We start from the raw sequence: 20,814 nt of genomic DNA on the forward strand, positions 1-20,814 counted from the left end.
ACATAAAACACATTGCCCTCGTAATCACGCAACTGGCCAACACCCCCTCCATTCCCCTACACCAATAATGAAGTGACGATCATGAGCAAGCTCATGGAAGATCTTGTAATCAACCTACAACCACCACTAGCAGGAGTCGACCCCGAGAAGGGAAAGCATGGAAGAAGATGGTGTAGCTATCACTAGTGGCTGAATCATGATTTGGTAGTCGAGATCATTACCCAAAGCCTTAACCAATTCCCATCGAAATGGTGGTCGAGAATTCAGGATATACATAACATCTAACTTAGAAGCCATAGGCTATTTGGTAGCCTAAGAGAATGACGAAAAAGTCGAGTGGCCCATCTATTATGCGAGTAGAACTTTGAAACCAACAGAGAACATCTACTTACACATGGAACAATAGTGTCTAGCATTAGTCTTTACTACATAAAAGTGTGATCCAATCAGGTACTTCATTGATAGATCCCTACTCTCTAGAAGATTGGTTGAATGAATGATGAAGCTGATTGAGAATAGTATTGAATACATCCAAACTAGAGTGATAAAGTGTCAAGCAGTCGCAAACCTCCTAGTTGCTTTTCCTACTAGTGATGATTTCCCCATCTCTGAAGAGATACCCAAAGACCTCCCCCTCATCGCGGCAGTAGAGAAGGCAAGATGGGTTATAACATTTGATGGCAGTAGTTCCAATTCCTCTACAGGAACCAGAGGTATATTGTCTTTGCCTACCAGATAGACTTCAGCCTACTCCCTCAAATTGCAATTCCCCTACTCCCACAATATCACAGAATATGAAGCACCGGTGATGGGTCTAACAATAGCAAGAGATTCCAAAGGAAAGAAAGTAAAATTCATAGGAGATTCCATGATAGTAATTGGACAAATGGGGGGTCACACCACAGTAAAAGAATTGACAATCATGTCATATAGAACATTGATCCAGAAATTGACCAAAGACTTGGAGATAACCTACGAAGACCAGAATCGAGCCAAGAATAGATATGTTGATTCTCTAGCCACTCTGGGATCTAAGATACAATCGAGCAGCCCAAATGATAGGGTTATCGACATCCACTACACACTATTGATCGCTACCCTCAGGAACACTCACTCCAATGTAGAAAGGCATGGCAGACATGCTGAGCATATGGACGAGAAACAGAATTCTCTAGAGAAGCAAACTTCTACTCTATCTCACCAATGCCAAACCACTTCTCTCTCTTAGCATTGAGACACCTCATCCCACGACAAATGTCCAGTGACACATCCTCATAACCATCACCCTCTAACGTAGCGATAATAACAGATAACTGTGACAATCACTAAGGAGTGACGCTTAGCTACAAGTGCTTGCAAATGAACATTACCATAAAAGGGGAAAACACATATGATAAGCAACACTTATAGCTAGAATCCATGGTTTAATGAATAATATCATCCATCAGGACATATAAATATCCAAGAAACATCAAAGCCAATGAAAGCTGATGACCACCAACTGGAACAACCGCAAGAGGAACCAGGATGGTATTAAGGCCATAGTTAGGGTTCCCAAGAAAAAAAACAATGACACAACATAGAGAATAAATGTTGCGAAATGACATTGACTATCTGTCTTTCTGGCCATAACATCTATTGGTCTCGTGCTTTCAAACCAGAAACCAATCTAGGTTTTGAGGGGCCATTTCCCCCAGGCAGTCGATTCATCTACCTGTGCCTTGTAAATGTTGAGCTCTTCCCCAACTCTGTATATAGATCGGTCAGGATATTGGGAATGAACTTGGCGTATTGAGGATGGTGGGCTGAAACGGCACCACCCAACGGTAATGCAAGCAGAACAGCCATGTCATCAACAGTGACACTGAACTCACTGAACGCACCTACGAACGTATGTGTCCGGCAACACCAATGGGACAAGAGTGGAAACATATAATCTACCCCTTCTCTATCTGGAAGGTCCAAGAAATAGTCCACAAATCTTAATAACCTGGCACTCTGGATCAACCAGTAGTACATGGGGTTTTCTAGGAGGAAAAGAGTCTATGCTGTGAAATTTATTAAGGACCTAGAAGCATCAGTCCTTAGTTTAGAACAGCTGAAGCAAATAGTGTGCTTCAAATGACCATAAAAACATGCAACCTCATTCACCTCCACCACGTCAAACATGCCATCCTTCCCCCTGGACTCAGGCATGGGAGGTTAGAAAACCTTCCCATGACTAGCAGCCAACAATCTTCACTGACTCGTATTCGGAGAGTAGTTCCATAGTGTCCACATCCCTTACAAAATCAATGAAGGGGCAATCAGATTGCACAACCTTTTTCTGCTTGTGAGGAGCCATTGATACCAGAGACGGAAAAATCGTGCAAGAAAGAAAAATAAACAGGAAGATCAAAACTAAACAAAACTACTTCAGTAGCAAAGCAAATGCGAACACGAAGTTTGAAGCAAATAGTACCCTTTATAGTAGTCCCATTCACATTGACAACTCAAACAGCGGTGTAAGGAGGCAAAACAAATGATTATTAGCTACTCGCCAGCATACAGTTGACATACCGACCATTACACATTTAAATTATTATTCCTAGAAAAAGGCAACACACACAAATATCAAATTTAAAACTGCTACCACAACACATAATAGCTAATCCAAATGAAGAAACATGAAGCCCGGCACACCCGCCAAAACATGTGACCGACTAGCAATGAATATGAGACAATGGTTATACATCCAACATACATAACCATGTGACTAACTGTGACCCACTACATACACAACCACAATAGCATGGTACCACTTACATGAATGATAGAAGAGATCCTTCCCAAAAAATATTGCATAAGAAGAAGAAGAGGACGAAAGCCATCATTTAAATAGATTTATCCAAAAATAATATTATACACACAAGACATTAGAAAAGCTACACACTTCACCAAGATACAATAGGGTAAACTACAATGCCAATATATGAATGCACTCGAAGTGTTTCTTGACAAAAAGCATTTTTTCAAGACATGAGGGGGCTGAAAAACCAAACATGACCAAAACAGCCTCTCGTCAAAATGTTTCCCATCGAGAAGGAAGGGGGCTAAAAGCATGAAAAGTCAAGCAACCTTAACAATAACAAACTCCAAAATCATACACTCCAACAATAACACCATGTCAATAATTTTTTATTTTCCAAAGCTTACCTTCCTTTAGTGCACCCGTTAACTTTTCTTAGAGGTGTCCACATAAATAACAATTTTCATAACCAAATTACTCTTGAATGGCGAGTTAGAGGAAAAGGGTGCTTTTCAGCTTTCAATTTTCATGTATTGTTTTTGCATTTTTAGTATTTTATTATAATTTCCAATGTTTTTACTAATACATACTATGCTTTAATTATTTGTCTTTATTATACGGATTTTGATAAGAACATTAAAATTATTATTACTATTATTGTTTTATTTATTGTTATCATTTAAAACTATAACATGCAATACATGTATACATTTCTACTCTTCCCAAACTGAGCATGAAAAAAAAACAGATATAACCTTAGCTAAAAACACTGGTACTGTTATTTGGATGGGTCAGGTCGGGTTTGTTAAACCTATCCCAAGTAGTCAAGTCGGGTTGGATTGCCTTCAGATCGGGTTTGGGTTGCAAAACCCATACATACAGAACTCGATCATTTGACATCCTTACAAGAGTAAACTGTAAGACATGAGCACATGGGCGATCCAAAGAATTCCCTTAGCAGATCAATGGTTTTGATTAGCGACTTCCGTACGTCAATAACAATAATGCATTTATTATCATTCAATTTTCATATTGAATATTTGTATTTAAATTTTAAAGTAAAAGAAGATAAATTCTTTGAACTTAATACCATACCTCGGCATCCATCGTGGAGATAGGGATTCCCTTGATAACCTGGCAGGCAATTGCAAAGATATCCAACGCCATTTGTGGAGTTAGTGCAATAGGTGTTGCTCCCGCAGGCATAATCAACAACTACATCTCTTTCTGCTCCCTCGCAACTCTGGTTTCGAATTGCCCAGTCCAGAATTATGGAAGTGTTGATCCCGACATTGACGAGGTGTTCCACATCGTTTCTCATCTCCCAGAGCTGTGATACTTGTGAGTCAAATAATGAATCCTGGTCGTCGGACAGAAGAACAGCCAACCCACATCTACTAATACTCCATGTGTATGCGAAGTCGTTATGGCTCCATATGAATGCATAAAAGTCATTAAGATCGTTTGGTATGGTTGTCTGGCAGCAACCATAGCCGGTGCAAGATGAACCAGCTGTCACTTTTGTATCGTTCAAGCACGATGATCGACATTCCACATAGAACACAGAGCCCTCGTAATCATACAATTTGCCATACATGTCGCAACCGACTGCCATGAATCTGTTTCTGGTATTGGAGAGTCTGTATGTGTTTGGAAAAGAATAATTAATGCCATAACTGTCACCCGTGTTACATATTACGCTTCCCAGAATGGAAGTCGTTAGTTGATGAGCATCAAGTGATATATGGAGAATGGTATGGTCATCTCCCTTATAATCGCCATAAAACGTCAATTTTGGAGGAAGGACAGCAGTGTCGCAGAATAACTTGAAGTCATCATTTTTGAAACAGGTTGGATCATCTCCCACTAGGCCAAACGGGTACGGGATGCTAACATTCCCACATTTGCTTTGGCAGCCAGGCCTTGTATCCGACGATATCACTAATGCTGTCATCATCATTATGAGACGAGGTGATGAAGAAAATAGTAAATACACTTTCCAATCTAATTTCTTGCTTTCATAACTTTATGTGGAGCATATTCAACATAGAAGCAATAAGACATGAATTTTGATAAAAAAGACATGATTGGTTTTGATAAATACATTTTCCAATCTAATTTCTTGTCTAAGTTGAGTTTTGATCAACCAAAATCCATGCATGAATTTTGATAAATAAAACATGATTGGTTACCACGTTTTTGATACAAATTGATTGATCAGAAGTTTTCTCGATATAATGTCTTTTTTTTTGTGACAAAAAAAATATTGAAAATAAAAAAAGAAGGATATACATTAGGGTTAAAGGGTGGGGGAGAGGATCTCCCTCCACCCTGAACTTCTTGAAAGGGAGCCTCCATCCGATAAGACCCAAAAGAAAACGAGACAAGAAACACAACACCACCCTTCCTAACCAAAAACAAGAAAAAGAAAAAAAAAAAAACAATAACAAAAATGAAACCTCCACTAGCTCCCACGTTTCTAGCAAAAGCTATAGAAAAAAACAAAAGGATCAAACGCACAGTTACATAGTGGCTCTCCCTCTGTCTTCTCTCCCTCTTCCTCTTACATCCCTACATCTCTTTAAATCTCTTTTAACTGAGGCATCCACATAAAAATCAATCAACCCACTTGGTCGAACTCTGAACTTAAACGCTTCATCAGGTTCTTCAAGGGAAGTGTTACGCTCGCAATCATCTTATGAGTCATTACTTCCAGCCCCTTCCTTGTCTCTGGCTTCCCTAGATTCTAACTCACAGCACTTAAACATCTCTTTCATCAAGTTATTCTAAAGACCTTGGCACCCTCATTGTAGAGCACAACAAACAAGTGGAACCACACAAAAGGAAGCAATATAATAGCATTCAAATTGAAGGAAGCAAATACACCATAACTAGGAAACAACTATGCAAATAACTTAATGCAAACTACCTACAAATATTTATATATATTCAAACTATTATTACACTAACACAACAACATTTACCACTTTTAACTTTGAAATTACAATGATAACCATAGGGGGTGAGCCCCTATTTATACTTGTATTCACCGTTTATAAGGGGCAGTTCAAACAAATTTTTTGGTCTTTAAATGGTCCACGTGGGGCCCTTTATAGAAGTCGGTTCTGACTTCTTTCACCGTTTTCTCTATATCACCGGAGCCCGTATCTTGTCTGCTCAGTGCCTCGACAAGGCCGCTGATTGCCTCCATTACCTTTCCTTTTACTTTGTGAAGATGACAGAATATCTTCTAATTCACCTCTCTACAAAATAGACACTTCCTTCCACCAACTCCACGGCATACCAAACTCTTCTAGCCGAATGCCTCTTACATAACACTTCCAAATCAGCCTTCTTTGCCACCCCAGCTTTTATAAATCAAGATCAGCCCCTCAACTTCACTTCTGTCTCCCACTTTCCAACCTGATCCGAACCCAAAGATATCCCCTCAACCCAAATCCGAGTCTCCAATAGTCTCAGTAGAAACCGCAATTAAAGCGCCATTCGACACTGCTTCAAGGATGGTGAGACAGGCGCAACATGCAAGGATGAATCGGAGAAATACAGATAGGCTCAATACAGAATTCTGATTTCTACTGTAAATTTATAATATCAATGTCGTTCGATTAGTTGGCATCAATTTTAACCCTGGGCTAAACCATCATTCTGCCAAAATGAATTTGAAATTCCAACTTAAACGCTTCATCAGGTTCTTCAAGGGAAGTGTTACGCTCACAGCAGTTAAACCATCATTCTGCCAAAATGAATTTGAAATTCCAACTTCCCGTGATGCGGAGCCCACTTATTACTTTCGCAGCCACCGTTTCTTCTTATCACTACCTCTGTGTCTCAACCAGCATAACACAGCACAACGTTTCTCCAACGACAAGGTCTGTCCCAGGCCAGGCACTGGAGACGACTTACCAGTTACCACCAACCGATGGCCTATTTCTGTAGAGTAGAAAACGACCTCACTAACGCAGCCTCCTACCGCAATTCCCCTCCTTTCACCTGTGGCGCTTTTGCAACCGACAAGGTCTTTCCAGTTTCCAATATCATAGTCGAACAAGTAATGTAAAAACAGAGAGCAAAGTATTGCATAAGCATACAAACCCCACTACCGAAGCATAGAAATAGAGACCAGTGATCAATTGATTAACTAATTAATCAATTAGTTAAGTTGAGCTTCCTAAATACTCGAACTCGGCTTCCTAAATACTCGAACTCGGCTTACAGTAATCAAATTCAAGTTGAGCTTAAACTCGAGTCGAGTAATTGTTTGAATTAAGTTCAAGCTTTAATCAGCTCGAGCGGCTCATGAGCCTAATTGAGTTCATAACAAAATAATATAATATTTTTAATATATTTGTATTTATAATATAAATAAATATTAACTTATTTATAGTATAAATGAATAAACATTCAAAAACATATTTTTATTTATAATACTTATAATATTAATTTATTTATAATTTTTAATATATTTTAATTTTAGTATACTTAATATTAATTTATTTAAAATCGGCTCAAATAAAAGAAGATTAATTATTCTTTGAACTTAATTAATACCATACCTTGGCATCCATCGGGGAGATAGGGATTCCCTTGATAACCTGGCAGGCAATTGCAAAGATATCCAGCGCCATTTGAGGAGTTGGTGCAATAGGTGTTACTCCCACAGGCATACCCAGCCACGTCTCTTTGTGCTTCCTCGCAACTCTGGTTTCTAAGTATTGCCCAGTCCAGAATTATGGAAGTCCTTATCCCAACGTTAAGAAGGTATTCAACATTGTTTCTTATATCCCAGAGCTGTGATACTTGTGAGTCAAATAATGAATCCTGGTCGTCGGACAGAAGAACAGCCAACCCACATCTACTAATACTCCATGTGTATGCGAAGTCGTTATGGCTCCATATGAATGCATAAAAGTCATTAAGATCGTTTGGTATGGTTGTCTGGCAGCAACCAAAGCCACCGCAAGATGAACTAGCTGTCACTTCTGTATCGTTCAAGCATGATGATCGACATTCCACATTGAACACAGAGCCCTCGTAATCATCCAATTCGCCATACATGTCGCAACCGACTGCCATGAATCTGTTTTTGGTATTGGAGAGCCTGTATGTGTTTGGAAAAGAATAACTAATGTTATAACCCGCCGGGTATTCATCTTCACCCATGTAACATTGGACACTTCCGAGAATGGAAGTCGTTAGTTGATGAGCATCAAGTGATATATGGAGAATGGTATGGTCATCTCCCTTATAATCGCCATAAAACGTCAATTTTGGAGGAAGGATGGCAGTGTCGCAGAATAACTTGAAGTCATCATTTTTGAAACAGGTTGGATCATCTCCCACTAGGCCAAACGGGTACGGGATGCTAACATTCCCACATTTGCTTTGGCAGCCAGGCCTTGTATCCGACGATATCACTAATGCTGTCATCATCATTATGAGACGAGGTGATGAAGAAAATACTAAATACACTTTCCAATCTAATTTCTTGCTTTCATAACTTTATGTGGAGCATATTCAACATAGAAGCAATAAGACATGAATTTTGATAAATAAGACATGATTGGTTTTGATAAATAAGACATGATTGGTTTTGATAAATACATTTTCCAATCTAATTTCTTGTCTAAGTTGAGTTTTGATTAATCAAAATCCATGCATGAATTTTGATAAATAAGACATGATTGGTTTTGATAAATAAGACATGATTGGTTTTGATAAATACATTTTCCAATCTAATTTCTTGTCTAAGTTGAGTTTTGATCAATCAAAATCCATGCATGAATTTTGATAAATAAGACATGATTGGTTACCACGTTTTTGATACAAATTGATTGATCAGAAGTTTTCTCGATATAATGTCTTTTTTTTGTGACAAAAAAAATATTGAAAATAAAAAAAGAAGGATATACATTAGGGTTAAAGGGTGGGGGAGCGGATCTCACTCCGCCCGAAAAATCACCCTGAACTTCTTGAAAGGGAGCCTCCATCCGATAAGACCCAAAAGAAAACGAGACAAGAAACACAACACCACCCTTCCTAACCAAAAACAAGAAAAAGAAAAAAAAAAAAACAATAACAAAAATGAAACCTCCACTAGCTCCCACGTTTCTAGCAAAAGCTATAGAAAAAAACAAAAGGATCAAACGCACAGTTACATAGTGGCTCTCCCTCTGTCTTCTCTCCCTCTTCCTCTTACATCCCTACATCTCTTTAAATCTCTTTTAACTGAGGCATCCACATAAAAATCAATCAACCCACTTGGTCGAACTCTGAACTTAAACGCTTCATCAGGTTCTTCAAGGGAAGTGTTACGCTCGCAATCATCTTATGAGTCATTACTTCCAGCCCCTTCCTTGTCTCTGGCTTCCCTAGATTCTAACTCACAGCACTTAAACATCTCTTTCATCAAGTTATTCTAAAGACCTTGGCACCCTCATTGTAGAGCACAACAAACAAGTGGAACCACACAAAAGGAAGCAATATAATAGCATTCAAATTGAAGGAAGCAAATACACCATAACTAGGAAACAACTATGCAAATAACTTAATGCAAACTACCTACAAATATTTATATATATTCAAACTATTATTACACTAACACAACAACATTTACCACTTTTAACTTTGAAATTACAATGATAACCATAGGGGGTGAGCCCCTATTTATACTTGTATTCACCGTTTATAAGGGGCAGTTCAAACAAATTTTTTGGCCTTTAAATGGTCCACGTGGGGCCCTTTATAGAAGTCGGTTCTGACTTCTTTCACCGTTTTCTCTATATCACCGGAGCCCGTATCTTGTCTGCTCAGTGCCTCGACAAGGCCGCTGATTGCCTCCATTACCTTCCCTTTTACTTTGTGAAGATGACAGAATATCTTCTAATTCACCTCTCTACAAAATAGACACTTCCTTCCACCAACTCCACGGCATACCAAACTCTTCTAGCCGAATGCCTCTTACATAACACTTCCAAATCAGCCTTCTTTGCCACCCCAGCTTTTATAAATCAAGATCAGCCCCTCAACTTCACTTCTGTCTCCCACTTTCCAACCTGATCCGAACCCAAAGATATCCCCTCAACCCAAATCCGAGTCTCCAATAGTCTCAGTAGAAACCGCAATTAAAGCGCCATTCGACACTGCTTCAAGGATGGTGAGATAGGCGCAACATGCAAAGATGAATCGGAGAAATACAGATAGGTCATCCCCTTGTTTTTCTTTCTTCCATTCTTTTTCTTTTATTAACTAATAAATGGTATGTAAAAAATTTTTCTTCATATTAATTACTTGAATTTTAAATATATCATAGTTTAGATAGAAATTGAAAATTATCAAAATAATAATATGATTAAAAATAAACTTAAATATTTATTATTCAATTATGACATCATGGGTTTTCTTGAAATGTTGGATCATTGATCCACCATTTATATAAGAAAATAGCATTGCTTTTGGATTAGTTTTAAATTAGGGAAAATTATAGTTGGAGCCAGATGTACATATAAAATTAGGCTACGAATTGGTCCATAAACCAACAAAACTTTAACAACTAGGTCTACATTTCTAATTATAAAGAATCTCGCCATATCATCGAAGGCTTATGTGGTTGTTGCCAACATGGGAATCTTAATCTATGTTTGATACAACAAAAAACTTATATTGAAATTGCCCTTTAATGTTGGGTGATTGGAAAAAAAAAAAGGTTTTTAGTCTCACTCTCTCTCCCTCACATTTATCTTTATTTGCTCAACAACTATATGATTTGAAAATAAATAAAAATGGTTTTTGATTTCTATATTTACGTTCTAGACCAATTTAGATGATTGAAAATTATTATACCAATTTGATAAAAATTTAAGAAAAACTATTGGCTATAAAATTTACATCAACTGGAGAATGATATGAATCAATGTTGTTTGGTACAATTAGCAAAAGAAGACAAAAAGTGCTGATGATGAGACAGATGCCTAGGCTTTGTTTAAATGACAAGCATTCCATCAGCGGTGGTTGATGACTTTCTTTAGCCAAGGGGGAAGGTGATGATCTAGAAGTTTTGTACTTGTCAAATCTCCAAACCATTACATGTCAAGATCTGTTTCCAAAGTTTGATTTTTCCTTTGGTGTGCCTTTGGGGGTAAGGATGAATGTGCCTTTGGAGGTGGTGAATTCCAATCCGAATCTGGTTATTTTTGGTTTATTGGATTGTGATGAAGGAAGATTTGGCCCGATCTCACAATCACTCCAACATGGCAAAAACGACAGCTCGGCACAATAGCGCGTCCAAGGCCCGAACTCCCTACAAGGAGCCCAAACTCCCTACAAGGAGCCCGAACTCCCTACAAGGAGCCCGAGCTCTCCCTTGGAGCCCACCTTACAAACACAAAGGGCAACAACCCGAACTGGCCTGCCTTATGGCAGTTCGGGACACACCCCTCTCCGAACTCAAGACTTCACCTCGCTCGCCACTCCAGCACTTTGCCTCGTGGACACCAAGCTAAACCGTACCACACCGGACACCGAGGAAATCCGTACCCAGGGGCGGCACACCTGATTGACAGCCGCACTTCAACGGCCACCTGCCACCGCCACCTGCCACCGCTGTCTCCAGTCACAGAGATAGCTCCGACAAAGAGCAGTGGCGGTTGTCCCAGCGGAGGTGACAACGCCCGAACTGGCTGGAGCGCAGAAGTCATATCCGACCTGACAAAAGCCTGGGAGTGAGTGCGCGAGGTGGTTACAAAAGGCTTCCTATCCCCAAGAACAAGGTATGTGAACTTTGCGCCATCTGGTTTTATCTTGCCTCTGAGAGAATACTAACTTGAGCTTCGGAGCAATCTCACCGGGTCCCTCTCCGGAGATTCCCTACCCTTTTCCCGTTTTAGGCCCCCCTGTTGATCCAGTCAGAGGCAAGGTCGTTGACAGCTAAGATCAGCCGGATTGCGCACCATCAATTGGCGCCGTCTGTGGGAAAGCTTCCAAAAGCCTCCCTCTAAAACTCTCATAACCTCTTTTTTCTCCAAAAAACCCCAACACCCATGGCTTCTTCTAGTAGCGCCGAACGTAGCACGGAGATGAACATCACCGGGGAACAACTTCAAGTCCCCGTGGTGTGCATCGGGCAGATCACCATCCCCCTTCCGATGGACGGGATCCCCAGCCTGAATGCGCCACGAGCACTGGCGCCCATAAACCTTCCCATGGGTATCCCTTCTCCATTCCCTATCGAAACGACCTTCCCATGGGTATCCCTTCCCCCTGGCGACCAGCCAGAGCCAGTTTGACGACCTGATGCAGTGCATGCGGGCAATGCAAGCCCAAATGCAGCAGTTTCAGCAGCATCAACTCCAGCAGCACCAAGTACTGCACCACCTCTCTCAATATCACTACCAGTAGCAGTTCCCCCAACTGTCTATCAACCAACCACAGCTTCCGCCTCGGCATCCTACCCCGAAGCCAGTCAAGGCTTCCCCCCAGGATGGATGCCGTCACCGAGCTGCCTCCCAACTCCGGAACCCCCCTAACAGCCAGGCCTCATCCCCGGGCCGAAGGGAAAGAAGAATCGCCCCCGCCTCGCAACTCGCAGGCGGGTCCGGAACCTCGCCCGCAAAATCAGCACCTCGGCGCTCTAAGCCCGAGTTCCCACTCTCAGAAAACCGATTCAGTGCCTTAGCAGCAGACTGCCGACATTCCGGGCCCATCGAGCTCGGAAACACAGAAGCCAGCAGCGCCAGTACCAGGCCTACTCAACGAAGGCGTCGGCGAAGTCGCCGAACTGCCACCCGTGTCCTGCCCGAGCTCAGAGGTAAAGAAGAGATAAGCTCGGACGAGGTAAAAGCTACCCCTATTCTTTCAGTTCCTTCCCCCCTCTCATCAGAACTCCTTGCAGTCCCCATGCCCAGAGACTTCAAACTCCCTCCGTTAGACAAGTATGACGGGTCCTTTGACCCCAGCGACCACGTTGATGCCTTCCAATCCCAAATGCACCTAGCAAGAGCCAGTGAGTCGTGCATGTGCATGGCCTTCACCACCACTTTCAGGGGGGTGGCCCGCACCTGGTACAGAAACTTGGCCCCCGGGTCAATAAGAAGCTGGACCCAGTTTGCACAGGTCTTCACCGCACACTTCGTTACCAGCAAGCGGTGCCCCTGAACCGAGGAAAGCATCTTCGGAGTGGTTCAGAGAGAAGGAGAGCCCATTCGGGGCTACATCAAGCGGTTCAATGATGCGTGTTTGCAGATACCGCGACTGGACCCCACGGTACATCTCGCGGCGGCCAAGAGAGGAGTAACAGACAAAGAGTTCAAATGGCACATGGTAGCAAGCCAGCCCACGACCATGGCCGAATTCCTCGGGCTCGCAGACAAGTTCATAAGAACAGAGGAAGAGATCAACCAAAGGACTGAAGGCGGGGTCGATAAAAGGAAAAGAGAAGGCGAGCCCTCTAACCTGGGTGACAGGAAAAACCCGGCCCAGGAAGCGAGGCCAAGCCAGCCGTCCCGAGCTCCCATAGCAGCTCGAACAGACTACACCCCCTTGAACACAAGGCGAACTGAGATCTTGATGACGATCAAAGACGCCCTATACGTGAAGTGGCCACCTCGCCTAAAGGAGAACCCAAACGAGAGAAATAAAAATTTGTACTGTAGTTTCCATAAAGATCACGGTTATAGTACCGAACAGTGTAAAAGTCTCCGAGACGAGATAGAGGGACTCATCCGTCGCGGGTACTTAAGAAATTTTGTACAGCATAATAATAATAATAATAATAAGACAGGCCGACAAGGGGAGCACGGTAAGGACGCTCCCGAATCCAGCAACAGGCCAGCCGAACCATCGCAGAGGCAGCCTCCGGAAGAAAGGCCAGTTCGCGGAACCATCCACGTAATAGTGGGAGGTTCGGTGGTAGCGGGATGCACTTCGGCAACGGCCCGGACGTCAGTTCGCGAGGTGGCCCGAGAAGAGCAGAACCCTCCAAAGAGGCCGAAGGCCGAATAACCGATCTCCTTCACAGAAGACGATGCGCGAGGTGTCCACTACCCCCATGATGACGCGTTCGTCATAAAACTAAGGATCAACGACTTCGAAGTCAGGCACGTGCTTGTGGATTCAGGAAGCTCGGCAGACATCCTCTTCAAGTTGGCATTTGACCAACTTCGGCTGCAGAGAAGCGAGCTAAAGCCCGCGAACACTCCCCTAGTGGGCTTCAACGGCGAGGAAGTCAGGCCCCTTGGGAAAATAACAGTACCTGTGGAAGTCGGCACATGGCCTTGTGCGGTGAGACTCAACCACGATTTCCTGGTGGTCGCGACCCCTTCCCTATACAATGCCATAATACGGCGGCCAATCACTCACGTCCTACGGGCAGTGGTCTCCACCTATTACTTAGCAATGAAGTTTCCTACAGACTTTGGTGTGAGGGTGGCGCGGGGCGACCAGCTCGAGTCCCGCAAATGCTATGTTGCCGCCTTAAAGGGAAAAACCAAGGTGGTCGGCGATCTCGAATTGGAGCAACCTACGGAGCAAGGCGATGAGCGAGCTGCGCCCACAAGAGAGAATGTCGCAATCCCAACTTCGGCCGCGGACCCAGCTCGGACGATACAGATCGGTGCTTCCGTTCAGGAACCTCTACGAACCGAACTGGTGAGTTTCTTACTTCAAAATTTAGATATTTTTGCATGGTCTGCTTCCGATATGCCCGGCATGGACCCCAACCTTATAACTCACAAACTTAATACTGACCCTGTAGTCAGACCCATTAGACAGAAGAAATGCAACTTAGCCCCAGAGCGATGGAGGGCGGTTGACGAGGAGGTCGAAAAGCTCCTCGCAGCAGACTTCATAAGGGAAGTACACTACCCGAGCTGGGTAGCCAACCCGGTGCTGGTAAAAAAGGCAAACCGCAAGTGGCGCATGTGCGTCGACTACACCGACCTGAACCGAGCCTGCCAAAAGATTGCTTCCCCCTCCCCAGAATTGACCGCCTAGTGGACGCGACCTCGGGACATGAGTTGCTAAGCTTCTTGGACGCCTACTCGGGCTACAACCAAATCAGGATGGACCAGTCCGATGAAGAAAAAACCACCTCCATAACCGAGTTCGGCCTGTACTGCTACAAGGTCATGCCCTTCGGACTGAAGAATGCTGGGGCAACCTTCCAAAGACTTGTGAATAAACTGTTTCGGCCCTTAATTGGCACAAAAATAGAATGTCACTTCTGTCTTCCAAATTCTGCGTCAATTTGGCATGAAACTGAACCCAAACAAGTGTGTCTTTGGTGTCACTTCGGGTAAGTTCCTAAGGTACATTGTCAACCGGCGCGGCGTTGAGGCCAACCCGGACAAGATAAAGGCCATCCAAGATATGAGACCACCCCGAAAAGTAAAGGGGGTTCAGAGGCTAAACGGCCGCATAGCCGCTCTGAGCCACTTCATGTCCAAATCGGCAGATCGCTGTCTGCCTTTCTTTAAAGCAATCAAAGGCAAAGGGTTCGAATGGACCCAAGACTGCCAGCTCGCGTTCGACGAGCTGAAAAACTACCTCGCTAGCATGTTGGTCTTAACCAGGCCCGAGGTGGGCGAGGTCTTAGAACTGTACCTCTCGGCAACCGACGAGGTAGTTAGTTCGGTACTAATAAAAAAGGTAGATCGGGTCCAACGACCCATCTATTATGTTAGTAAAATTCTACAGGGAGCAGAGACGAGGTACCCGCAGATAGAAAAGCTAGCATACGCACTGGTAATTGCAGCTCGGAAACTCCGCCCATATTTCCAGGCTCACACTGTCATCGTCTTGATTGGCAAACCTCTGAGGCAAGTCCTAATCAAACCCGAGGTTTCCGGTCGACTGACGAAGTGGGCCATCGAGCTCAACGAGTACGACCTCCAGTGTAAGCCGCAAACTGCTATTAAGGCCCAAGCCTTAGCAGATTTTATCGCCGAATGCACGTTCAGCCCCGAAGTCCCTAGGCCAGTTGAGCCCGAGATCCCCAGTTCAGCTGAGCTCGGAGCTCCCGATCCAACAGAGTCCGAACCCCGTAAAGTTGCAGCCAGTGTGGCATCTCTCCTGGTTAGGACAAACGCGAACTGGGATGAGGAGCCCTGGATCCTTCACGTAGATGGCTCCTCGAACCAGCAGAGCAACGGGGTTGGAATAGTGCTGCGTGGCCCGAGTGGCTCAAAATTGGAATACACACTACGCTTTGAGTTCGCGGCATCCAACAACGAGGCAGAGTACGAGGCATTGATAGGCGAGCTGAACCTAGCGCAAAAGGTAAGAGCAAAAGACATAGTTATCTACAACGATTCCCAACTTGTGGTTAACCAGGTTACGGGCGAATACGAAGCATGCGAGCTAACTATGATCGCGTACCTGGCAAAAGTAAAGGAGGCTCTACTCAACTTCCAGTCACACTTCATCAGGCAAATCCCGAGGTCAGAGAACACTGAGGCCGACGCCCTGTCCCGCTTAGCTAGCACGAGTCACAACACCATGAGAACCATGTACATAGAGGACTTACCTCGGCCTAGCATTCTCAGAGGGGCAGAGGAGGTCGCTCCCGTCCTTGAAGCAGAGCCGAGCTGGATCGACCCACTCGCGAGCTTCTTGCAAGACGGAACCCTCCCTGCGGACCGCAATGCAGCCAGGAGGGTGCAGCGCCAGGCAACCAAATACGTCATAATAGACGAACGGTTGTACCGATGGTCCTATACGCTCCCCTACCTGTGTTGCTTGTGACCTGCCGAAGCCGAGCTCGTACTCCGCGACACTCATGAAGGTCTATGCGGCGGACACCTGGGGGGCAGAGCCCTCGCCCAAAAGGCACTTTGACAAGGATATTACTGGCCAACGATGAAGGCAGAGGATATCGAGCTCATCAAAAAATGCGACAAGTGTCAGAAGCATGCCAACATCCACCATTAGCCTGCCGCCGAGCTCAAGTACCTCACCAGTCCATGGCCCTTCGCGCAATGGGGTATCGACCTCCTGGGGCCATTCCCGCCAGCAACAGGTGGGAGGAAGTTCCTAGTGGTACCAGTAGATTATTTCACAAAATGGATAGAAGCTGAACCCCTGGCAACAGTTACAGCCCGAAACGTGCAGAACTTCTTTTGGAAAAACATAATATGCCGCTTCGGGTTACCTCGGGTACTGATCTCCGACAATGGCAAGCAGTTCGAAGAAATGAAGTTTCAGGAGTGGTGCCAAGATATGGGGATTCGACAAAACTTCATATCGGTCGCGCACCCACAGGAAAATGGTCAAACAAAAGTAATGAATAGAGCTATCCTCCGCGGACTGAAAGCGCGGCTAGACCGAGCTAAAGGGTTGTGGGCGGATGAACTACCAAGTGTTCTATGGGCTCATCGAACCACAGAAAAAACCACCACAGGAGAAACTCCCTTTAACCTCACCTACGGCACCGAAGCGGTAATCCCGGCGGAGATCGAAATACCTACTCTACGGCTAAAAGCATATGACGATCAAACAAACGGAGACGAGTTACGCACCAACCTCGACCTATTGAACGAGATAAGAGACCTCGCACACATCCGGACCGTAGCATACCAGCAAAAGGTAGCTCGGTACTACAATGCCAGAGTAAAAAAGTGGAACTTTCGCGTCGGCGACCTGGTTCTCCGTAAAATCATGGTGCCCGAGCCCGGCATGGGTAAGCTTGGACCAAATTGGGAAGGGCTCTACCGAGTAAAGAGAGCGCTCGGGGGGGGGCATACGAGCTCAAAACTCTAGAAAGCAAACAAGTACCCCGAGCTTGGAACGTCGTCAACTTGAGACGATACTACCTATAGATCATCAAGCGAAGTGGATTAAGTCGCTACCTCGAGCTTGGAACGTTGTCAACTTGAGACGGTCAGTTCGAAGTTCGGGGCAAATCCACCCGCCACCTCATGAATTCCCCGCACCAGGGCAAGTCCCTTAGTGCGAGGAGTGGGGGGCAATTGATGAAGGAAGATTTGGCCCGATCTCACAATCACTCCAACATGGCAAAAACGATAGCTCGGCACAACAGTGCGCCCAAGGCCCGAACTCCCTACAAGGAGCCCGAACCCCATACAAGGAGGAACCAACGGTCCAAACTCCATACAAGGAGCCCGAACTCCTTACAAGGAGCCCGAACTCCCTACAAGGAGCCCGGGCTCTCCCTTGGAGCCCACCTTACAAACACAAAGGGCAACAACCCGAACTGGCCTGCCTCATGGCAGTTCAGGACACACCCGTCTCCGAACTCAAGACTTCACCTCGCTCGCCACTCCAGCACTTCGCCTCGTGGACACCAAGCTAAACCGTACCACACCTGACACCGAGGAAGTCCGTACCCAGGGGCGGCGCACCTGACTGACTTGGATCTGACGATTGACAGCCGCACTTCAACGGCCACCTGCCACCGCCACCTGCCACCGCCGTCTCTAGTCGCAGAGACGGTTTAAGCCTGGACCCAAATTAAGCCTGGACCAAATATATATATAGATACATTATTTGCATATAGCCCAACCCAAATGCATTAATTTTTAGTAAGGTATAAACTTGAATTGAACAGATAACCTTAGGCTAAGGTTTGAGTGCATGATTTGTCCTTGTACACGGTCTTTGTGGTTTGGATTTATGGTTCCCCCACCCCCCTTCTACACGCCCCTTTTTTTTTTTTTTGTTTGTTTGTAGCTTATCCTATCCCTTGTTAATGGTATTTCTGTTGACTGCTTGGATTGATGGTCCATCGTCATCTCCTCTCCTTAGGTGTCACTTTCGCTCCTTTTAAGACATAGAAGAAGATTGAAAGGGAGTAGCATTGACTTGACCTTTGAATAAATACCATCACCTAGAAAAAAACCCTAAGAGAAGTAATTAATCAATGGCAAACTCTTATAAAATGTTAAATAATAGTTTCAGCAATTCCTTATCCCATAAAAGGGGCTTGAACTCTATATTTTCCATTCACAAAATATTTAATTAACGCTCAAATCTCCCACTTTCTTAGAATTGTTTTTTCAAATCTGTCCTCTTCTCGACCACTAATGTGACGTGACAGTGGAAAAAAATGAAAAAACATTATAAATTCCATGCATTCAATGAAATGAATTGATAAATCATTTTGGAATGCTGAAATATTAATTCCAGAGTGGACAATATTCTGAGGGATAGAGTCCTTAAAAAGAAAACAAAGGTTAGGACCCATTTTCTTTTAGGTTTGGGGATTTGCAGTTACATTTCACGTATTTCATTCCATGAAATTAATTGTTACGCGAATCCTGTCAATTTGTTATTTCATTATTGGGATGAAATAGTTTTTTTATGCTTTGAAAGATATCAACATTTTGTGTACAAGAGACTCCTGGGGTGGATTTTTTCAAATGAGGATATCTGGTGAAAAACCTATCTCCACAACCAAATTAATACCACACACGAAAGCCCAAGCTTCTACGGTTCGTTATCAACAGTTACCAAACAATGTGTCGGAATAGTAGCAAAACCCGCTCCAGCACACTCATTCATATGGGTTTCGTACAGTGTTTTAATTTGTCGTTGACCCAGCTGGGTACCGTTTCAACTATCATCTAGCAATGATTCTGGGTTGGGTTTTAGTAAAACTCGGAATTTTTTGTCAAAAACAATGTTCACGTCAAAACTGTTCGATCCGGTCGATCAGATGATTGTCTGTTCGACAGGTAACCGGGTTATAAGTCATACGTTAAATATGTATGCAAACTTCTAGAGGCCATGATGTTAGGTGATCTTTTTTTTTTTTTTTACTTTTATTATGAGTAACATTTTGAGATCCATGCATCTCAAGGTTCCAATGGAGCGTTGTGTTGCTATTTTTACAAATAAAAAATTTTAAATTAATTTAAAAATATAAATTAAACATAAAGTAATAATAATATAATTATATATTATTTATTAATAAAATATATGTTTATAGACATTTATATATATATATATATCGGTGTCCCGCAACCCAGAGGCAAAAATGGTTTGACCTCCAAGCCGGTTTTGAAATATTGGTTCCATCAACATTAAAGCTCCTTTCATTTTTGGGATTTGCTAGGAAGAAAGTTGGTTAATAGAATTATAGTTGCTATGAAAGGTTTTGCAAAGCTTAGGTTTCAACTTTCAAAGGATTGATCTCATAGACAGTGCTTTTGAAATAGTAGCCTGTAATGTATATGCATAGGGTATTTTTGTCATCAAGTGAGGTGTTACAGTAATCAAATAACTTCAGTCTGCACTGCCAAACAATGAAAGAAAAAATAACCATTGAGAGTTATCGTCAACTTCACTTTGTTTGTAAGATAGGTGAATTCACGTGTTGATTGTTCTATGCGCGCATACATGCAAACAAGACTTAATTTGGAAGGAGTACAAATGAAAATATGTAGATATATTTTGTATTATTTTTTATATATTTATATTTTATATATTTGTATTTATATTCTTTCTAAATTGAGCCTAACAAAAAAGGTTTTTTTCATAAAACGTAATAAGGTGATATTATATAATCAGAAAAACTTAATTTTGATGACCTACACGTACGCAAATATCTTTATATGGTATAGATATCCCATATAAAGATCTGCGACTAAAAAATTAAATCGTGGAATCTTCAACAGATCTGCGACTAAAATCAGCTACTTCGGTGTAATATTCCACTGATATTTGTCAAGGCAACGACAGTCACTGATATTTGTCTGCGTGTGCCTGGATTGAAAGCTTTATTTTTGGCTTCTGTGTAATATTCCACGCCTTAAGCTTAACGTTAGGGACTTGGAAAAATATCGATAGTTCATTCACTTGATTGACTTGGGATTAAACGGCTCAGCGTAGTAAGCTTTGATCAGTCGTACTTATATTTATAGTGGCATGGGTCACGATGATTCCATTTCCAGGTACAACAGCGTTCTGTTCCTTCCTTTTACCGAGGACGCATTTATCATCCGATCATGATTTGGCCCTTGTTGCTTCTTCATTTCATCCTACTACGGTTGGTCACG

At 43.2% G+C, this 20,814-nt stretch overlaps 1 protein-coding gene across 1 annotated transcript in view; it reads right to left on the reverse strand.

Annotated features, from left to right (window-relative positions):
- LOC148791550 (uncharacterized) overlaps positions 1-8,239 on the reverse strand; it is a 94,848-nt gene extending 86,609 nt beyond the window's left edge. Inside the window, exon 1 of the mRNA XM_088888225.1 lies at positions 7,363-8,239. Within this exon, the coding sequence (XP_088744351.1) occupies positions 7,363-8,239 (877 nt within the window). The remainder of the gene's footprint in view (positions 1-7,362) is intronic.
- Positions 8,240-20,814: the final 12,575 nt, after the last annotated feature.

Source organism: Nelumbo nucifera, chromosome 5, assembly GCF_055504915.1.
Source record: "Nelumbo nucifera cultivar China Antique chromosome 5, China Antique-T2T, whole genome shotgun sequence".
Classification (NCBI taxonomy): domain Eukaryota; kingdom Viridiplantae; phylum Streptophyta; class Magnoliopsida; order Proteales; family Nelumbonaceae; genus Nelumbo; species Nelumbo nucifera.